The 14321-nt window shown below is 40.4% G+C and overlaps 1 protein-coding gene across 2 annotated transcripts in view; it reads left to right on the top strand.

Moving 5' to 3' along the window:
* RNLS (renalase, FAD dependent amine oxidase) overlaps nt 1-13635 on the top strand; it is a 202838-nt gene extending 189203 nt beyond the window's left edge. For both annotated transcript variants that reach the window (XM_060768773.2, XM_060768774.2), the window contains exon 7: nt 13374-13635. In XM_060768773.2, the coding sequence (XP_060624756.2) occupies nt 13374-13526 (153 nt within the window). In that variant the 3' untranslated portion in view covers nt 13527-13635. The remainder of the gene's footprint in view (nt 1-13373) is intronic.
* Nucleotides 13636-14321: the final 686 nt, after the last annotated feature.

Below are 14321 nucleotides of genomic sequence, written 5' to 3'. Positions count from 1 at the left end.
GCAATACAGTAAATGAAATCAAAACACAACAACAACATAATAAATTACATAAAATACAAGAGTACAGCAAACAATATAAAATTACAATAAAATCATTCATAACACAATAACAGTGAGCGGACCACATGTACAAAATGAAATACTAAAGCTAAAAACGTGGGGTGAGATAGAGATATGGAGCAAATTATTTGTGAGATAGAAACTCTTCAGAAATTGGGTCGAAGAGGACCTTCGTACAGGAGAGGAGGAGGTGTACTCTAAAGTCAAACGTTGAGGGGTTGCAGCAATATAAGATTATATGGTTAATCACCAAAAGCGCAATGGAAGATCCAGGTTTGGAGATTCTTCTTAAAACTTTCTAAAGTGGAGGCTCACCTAATCTCACCGGGCAATGTATTCCAAAGTCGGGGAGCCACTGAGGAGAAAGCTCACTCCCTTGTTCCCACAAGGCGGGCCTGGGATAACGGCAGGGGCGAAAGGAGAACCTCTTCCAAAGATTGGAGGGATCGGGCAGGTTCATGAAGATAGATATGGTCACAAAAATAGGCGGATCCAAAACCGTTTAGGGCTTTGTCGGTGATAACCTGTACCTTGAAATGAGACCGGAAAATGAATGGCAGCCAATGGAGCTCCTTAAACAGAGGGATTGTCAGCTCCCTGTAATTCGCCCCCGTTATTAATCTGGCTGCCGAGCGTTGGACAAGTTGTAGTTTCTGGGCCGTCAACAATGTGTGTTGAGAGGGGAGGACAAAGCATCACGGCAAGCAAAGAGAAAGATCCAAGGGAGAGTGGGAAGCATTGTTTCTTATCAAATTTAATTTCCACGTTTTTTAACTTTGTGTATTAAAAAAATCAAAAACAAATGGCATCGCTTTTCTACATAGGCACTTTCCTCTGTAATACATTTTCCCAACATCATACCAACTTTTTAATTACATTAGCAAAATGTTTTTGGTTGAGAGCATAGCCACCGATGTGCCACTGCTTTCACATCATCGTGACATGAAAATATGGTGTGGCTGTATCTGGATGTCCTGAGAGGTCTGCATCTGTCACTCTAGTATGGCCATTTTCTAACATTTCAGTCTACTCATAGATGACTCTGTAAGAGAGAATTTTATCCCCATACTGAGCACACATGCAGAGATGAATTTCCCTTCCTGGCACACCTTTTGACTACAACCTTATGACAGAACACTGTTCATTTTTGGTGTACTTGTATAATTTATAAGTTTAGCAAGTTCTAAACACCTGACTCATTGTTAAGAATGGGGGGTGGGGTGGGGAGAGAGAGACAACAGGAAGTGAGAGAAATATACCACAGGAAGGGAAATTCACTCCTAGAAGACTTATCATAGGAAAAAGCTGTCACAAATGAAGCTTTATCACCAGTCCTTGTTTCCACAACAAGCTATTTTTTTTTTCAAAATCCAATTATTACAGGGACAGAAAGTGAGGTGAAATATTCTGAACAGGGGCAAAGACAGCAAAATAAACACCACAGGGGTGTTAACCCTCCCCTCTGCTATCCAAAATGCATATATATGGATTACCAACAAGAAACTGAAAGTGCTGAACTTTTTTTTTCATGTGATGAGGTCGTAAATCTCCAGTTTCCTCAAAGTCATGCAACCTTCATTCTTCTAGAGGTCATTGGACTCCAAATACCATAGTCCCTGCTGACAGCTGTGGATAATGGTAGGAAGTATTGTTTGGAAACCTCTGGTTAGCCCACAGTTTCCTTATGCCTCCCCTGTTAACTCACCTTATTCTTGCTTGGTTCATTTTCATCCTCATCATTGCAAAAGCTGAAATGAACTTATCTAACTTATAAATTCTGGATCCAAGTTCAGCATGAGAGGGAAGTGGTTTGTTTGCCGATGGACTATTTTGCTTTTGCTGTTGCTCCAAACACTGAAGTCTTACCAGAAGTATATTACTCCAATTCATCAGTCCCTTACCAAGGATGAGACTTTTTGCTTTTCTGTTCCCAGTAGCAAACATGAAGCAAGGGAACTAGAGCAGTAAACCTGACATTTGTCATTTGGTTATGCTACTAAATAAATCTTTGATGCAGAAGAAGTAAAACTGAATTCAATAACAACAGCAAGAATTTCCAGGAAAGATTAAAGTGGAAAAATGTTTTTGGATATCTTTACTAAATCTTTCAGATGTTACTAGTTCCATTTAAAAAAATGCTTTGCAGACTTCTACGATTTTATCCTTTAGTCTTAATGACACATATACACACATATAGATATTTTGATATCCACGAAGAGGAGGTACTAACTTGAAGACTTGGATGTTTGGACAAGCCTTCGAGAATGTCTAAATCCAATGGTCCACACTGAGGTTAGACATTAAACACTACACTTTCATCCAATTCCCCAGTTCATGAGCTACGACTTGCACTATCCCATTCCCCTGCTCCTGGTTATGGTTGTCCATGTTTTACGACAGTTCTCATCATAGGTTATTGGGTGCTGTTTTAAGTTTAAATAATTGATTTATATATATAATCTTTATTGAAAAAATATTTAAAAGTACAGTAAAGCAGTAGAGAAGAAAAAAAGGAGAAATATATATGTATGTGTGTATCTAAAGATAAATAAAATATGATAAAATTAATATATAGAAAAGATATCACAAAAAAAAACAAAAGAAAAGGCGATATACATGACCATATATATAGGTAGGTTTGGGTTAGGGTTAGGGTTATGATATATGATAGAGGAATAGAAGAGACAGAGAAGAAAGAAAAGAGAGGAAAAAGAAGGAGGGGTGAAACAAAAATAAAACAAAAAAAATTAAAATTGTCTTTCTTGGCTTCCGGGTATCTTCTTTGAGGTTTCCTCCTTTTCCTTCTTTCCTTCTTATTCTCTGCTCTTCCTCCCTCTCTCCTTTTCCTTTTTCTATTTTTGTATTTAGTCTTTTCTTCCTTATATAAGTATTCTCTTTTTCTTTTGTTTTAAATATTCTGTAACTTGATTCCAATCAGTTTCTTTCCTGGGGTTGCCCATATTTTTGGAGATAAGGTATGTGAGTTTGTCCATGCTTCTTAGTTCTTGTATTTTTATCATCCAGTCTTCTTCTGGGATTTCTTCTTTTTTCCAAAGTCTTGCATAGCGGATTCTTGTTGCTGTAGTTAATAGGAATAACAACTTGCCCTTATTTCTTTCTATTTTTAACTCATGCATTCTGAGTAGGAAGATTTCTGGTTTTGTAGGTATTTGTATTTCTAATATTTCTTGTATGCTTTTCTGTATCTTTTTCCAATAGTTTTTCACTTTGCTACATGACCACCACATGTGGTAACGTGTCCCTTTATTTTGGCCACACTTCCAGCATTTTGTGTTTGTATTTTTATAATATTTCCCTAGTTTTTGTGGTGTCATATACCATTTGTGGGTCATCTTTATCCAGTTTTCTTTTAAATAATTGTGTTATATGCTTGTGGTTTTATCTTTTATTGTATTGTATGTTTATTTTTGCGTTGTTCCAGGCAAATTGTGCCATATGTTCCATCGGGGAGATGGAAGTGGGGTACAAAAATAAAGTTATTATTATTATAACTTTGGTCTGGGAAAATATTAGACAATTGTGCAAAATAGTGGTTCTGGATTTAGTTGACTCTCCACATTTGGTTAAGGGCGGGACCCTTTTGAAAATGAAAAAACTGTAAATATCTCTAGTCACCCCCCAATCTTAACTCTTAATACTGCTAAACACAATTAACACATTAAAAGTATAGTATGTATCTATTATGCATTTATGAAATACTGTTTTGGTTTTCTTTACATTTTCTAGTCTACAAATGTCCTTTTGGACCAAGGGGTTGATACTTGAGACTAGTCATTATCGAAAGCCTGATGAAACCACCAAGTCTTCAAGTTCTTATGGAAAGAGGTGAGGGATGGGGCCAGCTTTATCTCCTTGGGGAGGGCATTCCAAGGGGCAGGAGGCCACCACTGAGAAGGCCCTCTCCCTCATCCCCACCAACCGGGCTTGAGATGGTGGTGGGAGCGAGAACAGGGCCACCCCGGTGGATCATAGTGTCCGCGCCTGTTCATAGAGGGAGATGCGATGGCAGAGATAGGTGGGGCCCAAACCATTGATCATGTGGCTGGTCCCAGATGTGTAGACTCATTATATCCTCTGCATGTCTGATTTCCACCAAATGAGACTCCCGGGACCCATCTACAACGTAGATGTAATGCAGTTTGACACCACTAACCGCTGCGGCTTCATGCTATGGAATTGTGGGATTTGTTGTTTTGTGAGGCACCGGTACTCTTTAGTAGAGAAGGCTAAAGACAACTCCTGTGATTCCATAGCATTGAAAGGTTTAAAAATGGTGTCAAACTTCATTAATTCTACAGTAGAGAAGGTCCTGAGATCCCATGCCCCACTGCATGTCCTCTGAGCAGCTGCAGCTTCCAAAATTGCAGTCTGGCATTGCATTACAGTTCAGGGAAGAATGATGAGTACCCCTCTGCTCCAACCATTAGCACCCCCACCCTCGTCCACTTCAAAATTGGGGCTTTAAACAGGCAAGCTTATGGATCCATAACGATAGCCGTGGTAGCAGATGTCGCTGTAATATTCTGCATGACTCATCTACTGTACTCTCTGCCCTCTAGAGAAGCTGCTTTTTTATATGGGCGCATTTGCTAAAGATGGAATCAAGCAAGCTACTGCAGGCTGTCAAGTCTCAGACTGTTTCCTAAAAGCATATATCCCTTTCCATTATTAAAGAAAGCTCAGTGGCCCACATATAGGACAGCTGGCTTGCAGTGAGTGGAGACAGTCGTTTCTTTTGCTTTTAAAGCCGCACAGCCATGCCTTCTAAAAAGGTTAAAGGATGTTGCTGCAGAGGGAAAAGAGAAACTTTTGTGAACTTGCCACACAATTGGTTCCTGGCTTTGGATCTTTAACCATGAAGGTAGAATGCTTAGGACTCGACACACCGACTGTGTGAGTTTTTATTTTAAGTACAAAGGGCAAAAAGATCAAAATGCTTATTGTCAAAGCTTTACTTGTTCCTCTTGCTCTCATGCTTTGTTTTTGTGCCCTGTCTTCCCTTTTCCCTTCTTATGCTATATATCTGTCCTTTCCGTCCACCCACTCTGTTGGCTCAGCTGTTCAGTTTCTGCCGTGGCTCAGCTCAATTGTGGATTTTCAATGGGCCTCCTTTTCTTTCTGCATGAAAATGCATTTAACTGACATCTTTGCATAATCTTGTATTTTATACTTAATACAGTCAGCTCTCCATGTTCACTAGAGTTAGAACCCCTGTAAAAGTGGAAAAAAGTAAAAATTTAAAAATACTATATTTTCAGCTGAGAGAATTCCTCTCTGTGAATTTCTAGGTCCTCCAGTGTAGCTACATGGTCAGCTTCCATTGGATGGATCACATTGGAGGATCTACAAATATCTAGAGAGGTGTTCTCTATAGGAATGTCTAGGTCCTCCAGTATAGCTCTATGATCCACTTCTGCCAGAAGTCATGCTGGAGGAACTAGAGATTCCTAGGGAGAACATACTAATCAAATCCACAAATGGGTTGTTATAGGTTTTTTGGGCTATATGGCCATGTTCTAGAAGCATTCTCTCCTGACATTTCACCTGCATCTATGGCAGGCATCCTCAGATGCCTGCCATAGATTGTGCCCGGTAGCGAACTGGCAGCTGGTGGAGTTGGCGCAACAAGGGAGTTGTATGTTCCCTGAGAGGTGCTCCAGTTAGCAATCTGGCTGCTGTCCATTGGACCAGTTGAAGCTTCCAGACAGTCTTCAAAGGCAACCCCACGTAGAGAGCGTTGCAGTAGTCTATACAGGATGTAACAAGAGCTGAACAGCCGCAGGAAAGCAGGATGGGCTGCTTACAATTCCTTTAAAGCCTCTGTGGACTCAACCAGTACATCTCTACGAGCCCAATTGTTCGACATGACCATGGTCCTGTTCTATTCTATGGTGCACAGACATGGACAATGATGAAGGCTCTCTCGGAACAATTATGGGTCATGCATGCCTCCCTTGAAAGATGGCTCCTTGGGCTGTCTCACCAAATACAGAGAGAATGCGGACTACACAACAAAGATGTTAAAAAAAATACCAAAAGTGAGAGATTGCCCAACTCAAACATTGCTTTGCAGGCTACATGATGCATGTGAACAGATGGGCACTGGAACAATGCCACGGCAACATGGTGCCCGTGGGAATGGACGATACCTCTTGGTCGTCCTCCCACCCAATGGTCTGATTCATTCCGTATGGCATATAATGTGAGAGACGAACATGGTCGTACAACAGTACACTGGTCAACTGCTCAAAATAGATACAAATGGAGGCGATTTGAAAAGATGTTGTGATCCGCGTGAAAGCTGAGGAACGGATCATCTAAGTGACTAAGTGAAGTGAATACATACTTAACTCATACATCTATATAAATAAAAATGTAATCTTCGTTTGTGGGATTAACATAACTCAAAAACCACTGTGTGAATTTACACCAAATTTGGACACAATACACCTTTCAGGCCAATGAGTGACCATCACTCATAAAAACACTGAAAACATAGTGGAAGAGACTTAAAAAGCAAAAAAAAATTACATTACAATGCTTTCGCAAAAACACATATATAGACATAAACACAAATACATAAACATAAACACACAGAGAACACATTTACACAGACTGGGCCACAGCAACGCATGGCAAGGGACAGCTAGTATCAGATAAAGGAATCTGAGGCTAAGGGGAAAGAAAAAGAAGCAGGCATTTCACCACACATGTTAATTACAGTATAACCTTTATTACTACATTCCCATGCAACATTTCTGATATTTTATGGCCCTCTCCATAGGACAGATTTAAGTATTTCTGTTTCCTTTCTTTCATCTCAAGGCAGTGCCTTTGACAAATAACAGTGGTCGTTTTGCCCTGTTGACATTAATCTGTCGACCTGTCCTTTTAAAAGGCTTAAGCAAATTCCATATCTGTAAACATATAAACAGCTATTTCCATTTGCATCAGCAGTAACCGCAGCCTATGATCCTTTTTATTTATACTGTGCTCTTGTTCTATAAACAGATCTATTGATGCAAAAACGAATCTATCCCTCTCTTCTTCCAACAAAGTCAACTTAAAGGAAAAAGACGAAGAGCCTGTTTTTTCGGGGCGGGGGGAGGGGGTGCAGTGCAATTTTTCACAATTTAGAGGGGTTTTGGTGTCAGATGTCTCCAGTATTCTGATAAGATCCCCTTGTTGCAAAACCTCCATAGGTTGCAAATATATTCCAGGCACCATTCAAAGTCCTGGTCTGCCTATACAACTTGGATCCAGGCTGTTTAAAGAACCATGTTTCTCTTTATGAACCTATTAAAGCTCTTAACAGTGTATGGACAGGTCTTTCCCAGTGGCTATTCCCAAACATTGGAAAACACCCTAGAAAGAAAAGAAGCGCCCATCCTTGCTTTCCTTCCATCAACTAGTCAAAACATGTCTGCTGCCAGTCTTTTACAAAATAATGAGGATTGGGATTTTCATGCACTTTAGTGCTATTTATAAGTTTTTTTACTGGGTTGTACTAAGTTTTTTAAAATTGTCTTTTAATAAATTGTATATACATTTTTGTATTTATAGTTTTATTTTGACTTTTGTATTTTTTTCAATTGTTATTACTTAAATGAGTCCCATTTTCAATGAAAAGGCAAGATATAGATGTAATAATAATAGCAGTAATAATAGAATAATTATTATTCTAATTAATACTAATAATTAATAACAGTAATAATAATAGAATAATTATTTGTCTAATTATTATTCTAATGCCATCAAAGCCAGAATTGAAAAGTCGGCAACAGATCCCAAGTGTAGACTCTGCAAGGAAGCAGATGAAACAATAGATCACATCCTCAGCTGCTGCAAGAAGATGGCGCAGACAGACTACAAGCAGAGGCATAACACAGTTGCTCAGATGATTCATTGGAACTTGTGCCACAAATACCATCTGCCTGCGACAAAGAACTGGTGGGATCACAAGCCGGAAAAAGTTACAGAAAATGAACACGTCAAACTACTCTGGGACTTCTGAATTCAGACTGACAGAGTTTTGGAGCACAATACTCCAGACCTCACGGTCGTGTTAAAAAACAAAGTTTGGATCGTCGATATTGCAATTCCAGGTGACAGCAGGATTAAAGACAAATAACTGGAAAAGCTGACAAGATACGAGGATTTAAAAATCAAACTGCAAAGACTCTGGCACAAACCAGTTAAGATGGTCCCAGTAGTGATTTTGCACACTGGGTGCACTGCCTAAAGACCTTGGCCTGCACTTAAACACTATCGGCGCTGACAAAATTACCATCTGCCAACTGCAGAAGGCCAACTTACTGGGTTCTGCATGCATTGATCGCTGATACATCACACAGTCCTAGACACTTGGGAAGTGTCCGACATGTGATCCAATACAACAGCCAGCAGAGTGATCTTGACTGCTGTGGAATCATCTTGTTGTATTTCAAATAATAATAATAGAATATTATTTTACTGTGCATACTGCCATTGGTCAGACATTTCTTTACTCCCTAGATGTGCTTGGTGTATGTGAGCCGATTGTAGGCAGTAGGAGGAGGGGAAGAAAGCCCATTCTCAAAGGCTACGTAGGTTAATAAGACATTGAGGAAATGGGCTGCTCAGAACCAGTAGAAAAATTCCACCCAGACCAAAATCCTTATATTTACAGGTAACCGGTGATCCCCCAGTCTAGTTGCTTCTGCATTTGCACAGCAACAACTGGGGAGACATTGTCAAGCACAGACATTTCCTAGCCACTGATTGGTTGTAGAGCTACAAATAGGGTCACTCCAGCTGCTCTTTAGCTTAGAGCCGGGGAAAGAAGTTATTTCCATTCCCAGACTAAAGCTGTTCCTCCCTTCTTCAGTCCTCAAGTACAACTATTATGAGGCAGAGTATACCCTGGCAATTCATTAGTGACCCACAAAACAGAGCTGCACCCAACAGTCATTTGGCTCCTTTTTGGAAAAGGGGTACAGAATACCTCTTTCCACAAAATCTATCTACAAGACCTACAAGCATATTATGCCTACATATGTCACCACTAGAAATGTTGCATATGAAGCATATGAGAAGCTCAACCTGTCACTGAATATTGAGAAAACAAAAGTGCTCTTCCAGCAGTCACCAGCCAATCCCTCTCCAATGCCAAAAACACAGCTTAATGGTGTAACATTTTCTATGTTGGCCATTTCCGCTACCTTGGCAGCCACCTCTCCACAAAAGTCAACATTGACACTGAAATACATCACTGCCTGAGCTCTGCGAGTGCAACATATTTCCAAATGAAGCACAGAGGGTTTGAGAACCAGGACATCCATAAGGAGCCCAAGGTGCTTGTTTATAAAGCTATTGTCCTTCCAACCCTGCTATATGCCTGCAAGACGTGGACTATCTACAGACGTCACATGCAACTCCTAGAACGATTCCATCAGCGTTGCCTCTGAAAAATCCTGCAAATCTCTTGGGAAGACATGCAGACAAGTGTTGGCACGCTGGAAGAAGCAAAGACCACCAGCACTGAAGCGATGGTCCTCCATCATCAACTCCGCTGGACCGGCCACGTTGCCTGGATACCCAACCACTGTCTCCCAAAGGAGTTGCTCTACTCCGAACTCAAGAACAGAAAACGGAATGTTGGTGGGCAGGAAAAGAGATTTAAAGATGGACTCAAAGCCAACCATAAAAACTCTGGCATAGACACTGAGAACTGGGAAGCCCTGGCCCTTGAGTGCTCTAGCTGGAGGTCAGCTGTGACCAGCAGTGCTGTAGAATTTGAAGAGGCACGAATGGAGGGCGAAAGAGAGAAACGTGCCAAGAAGAAGGCGCGTCAAGCCAACCCCGACCGGGACTGCCTTCCACCTGAAAACTAATGCCCTCACTGTGGGAGAACATGCAGATCACAAATAGGGCTCCACAGTCATCTACGGACTCACCGCCAGTACACCGATCTTGGAAGACAATCTTACTTGGACAACGAGGGATCGCCTAAGTAAGTATGTCACTTGTCTGTGTTCTCTTGGCATCACTGTGCGACCCAAGTGTCAATCAAAATGATTATAGCCTTTATGATTTTGTTTTCTATTTATCCATTTTTGTGTCTTGGGTTATTCATGTCCTTCGGTTCTACTTTTTAAAGAAATATGATGAATATACAGACTTACACACTAGTAAGTTGACTGGGAGGGAGGGGAAATGTAAAACAATTCTTTGGGTAGCAAAATTGCAATAATAGTACTTGATTGAAAACCCACTTCTGTGTTCCATTGGTAAAAATTACTTGGAAGTGAAATGAATAGACATATCTGTGCAAGCTCAGCATTTTAAAAATGTGAAGCTATGATAATGAAGCTAAGATGTGTAGTATGGTAGGTGAAGTAAGGAGATGTTAGTTTCAATCAAAATAAGTGAGACGGAGCGGTAGTGCTCATTAAAAAAACTTTAAAATCAGGTAGCAAACCTTTGGTTCTCCACATGTTGCGAGCTGCAGTTTCTGTCACAAACATGTCCACAGGATGGCTAATGAGAAGGGGATTTGGACTGCAAAATAACTGGAGTCTTTTGCATAAGGGATTTAAGTGGTAGAAGACATAAGTTTGGACTATCTCAATAATTCAGTAGATAGATAGATAGATAGATAGATAGATAGATAGATAGATGATAGATAGATAGATAGATAGATAGATAGACACTGTATTTCTTCAATTCTAAGATGCATTTTTCCCTATCTAAACATCTCTAAATTGGGGTAAACAAAACTTTTTTTCCTGGGTTGTATTCAGGCTTTGTGGCCATGTTCTGGAAGCATTCTCTCCTGACATCTCACCTGCATCTATGGCAAGCATCCTCAGAGGTTGTGAGGTGAAGTGAACCTCTGAGGATGCTTGCCATAGATGCAGGTGAAACGTCAGGAGAGAATGCTTCTAGAACATGGCCATATAGCCCGAAAAACCTCCAACAACCCAGTGATTTCAGCCATGAAAGCCTTCGATAATACACTTTTTAAACTGTCGGTGACATTGAAATTAGTGTGCATCTTAACTTCAATGTTATCTTAATATCGAATAAATGCAGTACATATAATTCTGTCTTTTCCTCTTTCCGATAGGAGTTTCTTGTGTTGTTTGCTTGTCTGTGTGATTCATTTGTATCCCACATTTGCTCCAACCCATAATGGGACAGAGACAGGTTGATTTTTCCTTATCTGAAATACTTGAAACCAAAGTTTTTTTGGATTTGTGGTGTGTGTGTGGGTGTGGGTGTTTGGAATAGTAATATTTGCATACACATAGTGAATTACCAATGGAGGAGAAAGGGGTCTAGTTATATATCCAACCCCCACTGATTTTTTTTTCTCAAGGAACTGTCACTCTACCACAATCAGACATTTGATGGGGGAAAGGAAAGGGGAGGGCACTCTTGTTTTTGCTGCTAGACTTACAGTAATCCCCTGTAAAACCTGGTGTCTGAAGGGAAAGGTCCAAATCCATCTGGCTATCATGGACTCAGGAAATATTGCCAAGCTCCTGTTGCTCAGCCAATCCACGCTGTGCTCGTGCCTTGTTTCCAGGGTGCCCACTTCGCCACTGGCCCAATGGAAGGAAAAAACTATGTAGGCTGGCAAAAAAATTTGGGGGGACAGCAAAAAGTTTCATTTTTGAAGGCTTTTGTATTTTGGATTTGCAGAAACAATAGATGTGACCTGTACTTTTGTTTTCTGAATGGATAATAATAATAATAATAATAATAATAATAATAATAATAATAATAATTTCATTTATTTATAATCCACCCTCTCTTCTCAAAGGGACCCAGGTACTATCATTCAGGTAATAATCAGACCCAGATATGCTTAGTTTCAGAAAGATAGCCTCAGGCCCCTGCTTCACAGTCCTTATATCCCAGGATCCAATCCCAGATTATCTGTTTATCCCAGATTATATGGCAGTGGAGACTCATATAATCCAGTTCAAAACAGATAACCTGGTATCAGATTCCGGAATATAAGGACAGTGTAGACGGGACCTCTGACCATGCCAAAATGGATTGGCATGAAATAGTGATGGACATACTCTGCTGGTCCAACTTATCTACTCATTTACCTGACTTGCTGCTCCAAAGGCTACACCAGAGAAAATGCATTTCTCATTATTCTGAGACACAGTTGGACCAGCATGTCATTCTCTAAATAGGAGAGGATACAGTGAGAAAATACTTTAACCTCCCACCACTATCTGACACTAGAGCAGCAAGGAAAATACGTGGTTCTTAGTAAGGAGAAAAGAGGAGTCTGAAGGTAGGAAAAGAAGATTTTAGATATTTCCATTTTGGTAGAGAAAAGAATAATGGTTCCATAAGACTGATGAAGCAGAATGCTTTATTTAACACTAGCCGTCCCCTGCCACGCGTTGCTGTGGCCCATTCTGGTGGTCATGGGGGATCTGTGTGGGAGATTTGGCCCAATTCTATCGTTGGTGGAGTTCAGAATGCTCTGTGAATGTAGGTGAACTATAAATCCCAGCAACTACAACTCCCAAAGGTCAAGATTCTATTTTCCCCAACCTCCACCAGTGTTCACATTTGGGCATATTGAGTATTTGTGTAGAGTTTGGTCCAGATCCATCATTGTTTGAGTCCACAGTGATCTCTGGATGTAGGTGAACTACAACTTCAAAACCAAAGGACATTGCCCACCAAACCCTTCCAGTATTTTCTGTTGGTCATGGGAGAACTGTGTGCCAAGTTTGGTTCAATTCCATCGTTGGTGGGGTTCAGAATGCTCTTTGATTGTAGGTGAACTATTAATCCCAGCAACTACAACTCCAAAATGACAAAATCATTTTTTTTTTTGAGTGAAGAACATACATTGAGTTGTTAGGTGTCTTGTGTCCAAATTTGGTGTCAATTCATCCAGTAGTTTTTGAGTTCTGTTAATCCCACAAACGAACATTACATTTTTATTTACATAGACAAAGGGCTTGTTGGCCATACTTGTTAGAGGCAAATGTTGTGGTTCCCTGTTATGCATATTTCCAAAGTAGGAAATAATACACTTTCCACACCAGTATGTCAAGTTTATCTTAGGCAAATGGCTTTTGTGAATGTTATAGATTTACATCTCCTTTCTCCTTTGGATTATGATATTTTAACAGATAATAGCATTAGATGTGAACTATTTGCAGTGATAGATGCCAGTGATCATTAACATCAATTGATCATCTTTTTTCTGCTCCTTCTTTTAAAGAGAAGTTACATAGTTATTTATTCTTCTTCCCACATGTTCTCTATTACAGGTGACCACAGCTTTCCCTGGGAGTCCAGGACAAATAACTCTTCATACGAAACCATTCTTGGTCTGTGGAGGTGATGGATTTGTTCATTCCAACTTTGATGGGTGCATAGATTCAGCCACGGCTGTAGTGGAGGCTTTAAAGTCCAGTTTGTAGATTTTTTTTCTTCATATCAACTTATTTTTATGATGAATTATACATTAATATACTAAAACATGCTGTACTTGTCCCTTATTTTTAAGAAATAAATCATGACAAGTCTTTAGATGTTTCACGGATTTATTGCAGTACTCGTTGCTTCTTTGTTCTGCCTTGAGGATACCAACTGTGATAGCTTTTCGAGCTTCATCAGGTGTAAGAAATACATGAAGAAAGACAGCATGATTCTGACTCCATCAATACGATCTGCTGAAATTGGTGAGAATTTATCACCTTGAATTTGGAATATTGTATTCTTGTTGTGTGCCTTCAAGTCAGTCCTACCTTTCTATTTATGTATTTAATATACGGTAGAGTTACAGGGAGCGGTCAACCCTCCCTGTTTAAGGAGCTCCATTGGCTGCCGTTCATGGTCTGGTCCCAATTCAAGGTGCATGTTCTTACCCACAAAGCCCAGAACAGTTTGGGACCCGCCTACCTGCGTGACCGCATTTCTGTGTACGAACCCACGTGATCTCTTCGATCATCTGGAGAGGCCCTGCTCTCCTTCGCGGGCACGATTGGTGGGGATGAGGGAGAGGGCCTTCTCGATGGTGGCCCCCTGACTCTGGAACTCACTTCCCAAGAATATCAGTCAAGCCCCCACATTGGCAGTCTTTAGGAGGAGCCTGAAAACGTGGCTGTTTCAATGTGCCTTCCCTGAATAAAGGAAACAATTCCCTGCAAAATGTCCTCAGAAGCACTTTACCCATTGGGTTGCTCTCCCTACATCTCTTTTAAACCCTCCTACTA

The sequence above is a fragment of the Anolis sagrei genome, chromosome 3, assembly GCF_037176765.1.
Source record: "Anolis sagrei isolate rAnoSag1 chromosome 3, rAnoSag1.mat, whole genome shotgun sequence".
Taxonomy (NCBI): Eukaryota; Metazoa; Chordata; class Lepidosauria; order Squamata; family Dactyloidae; genus Anolis; species Anolis sagrei.
The sequence above is the reverse complement of the archived record's forward strand: the minus strand, read 5'-3'. Positions and strand labels throughout refer to the sequence as shown.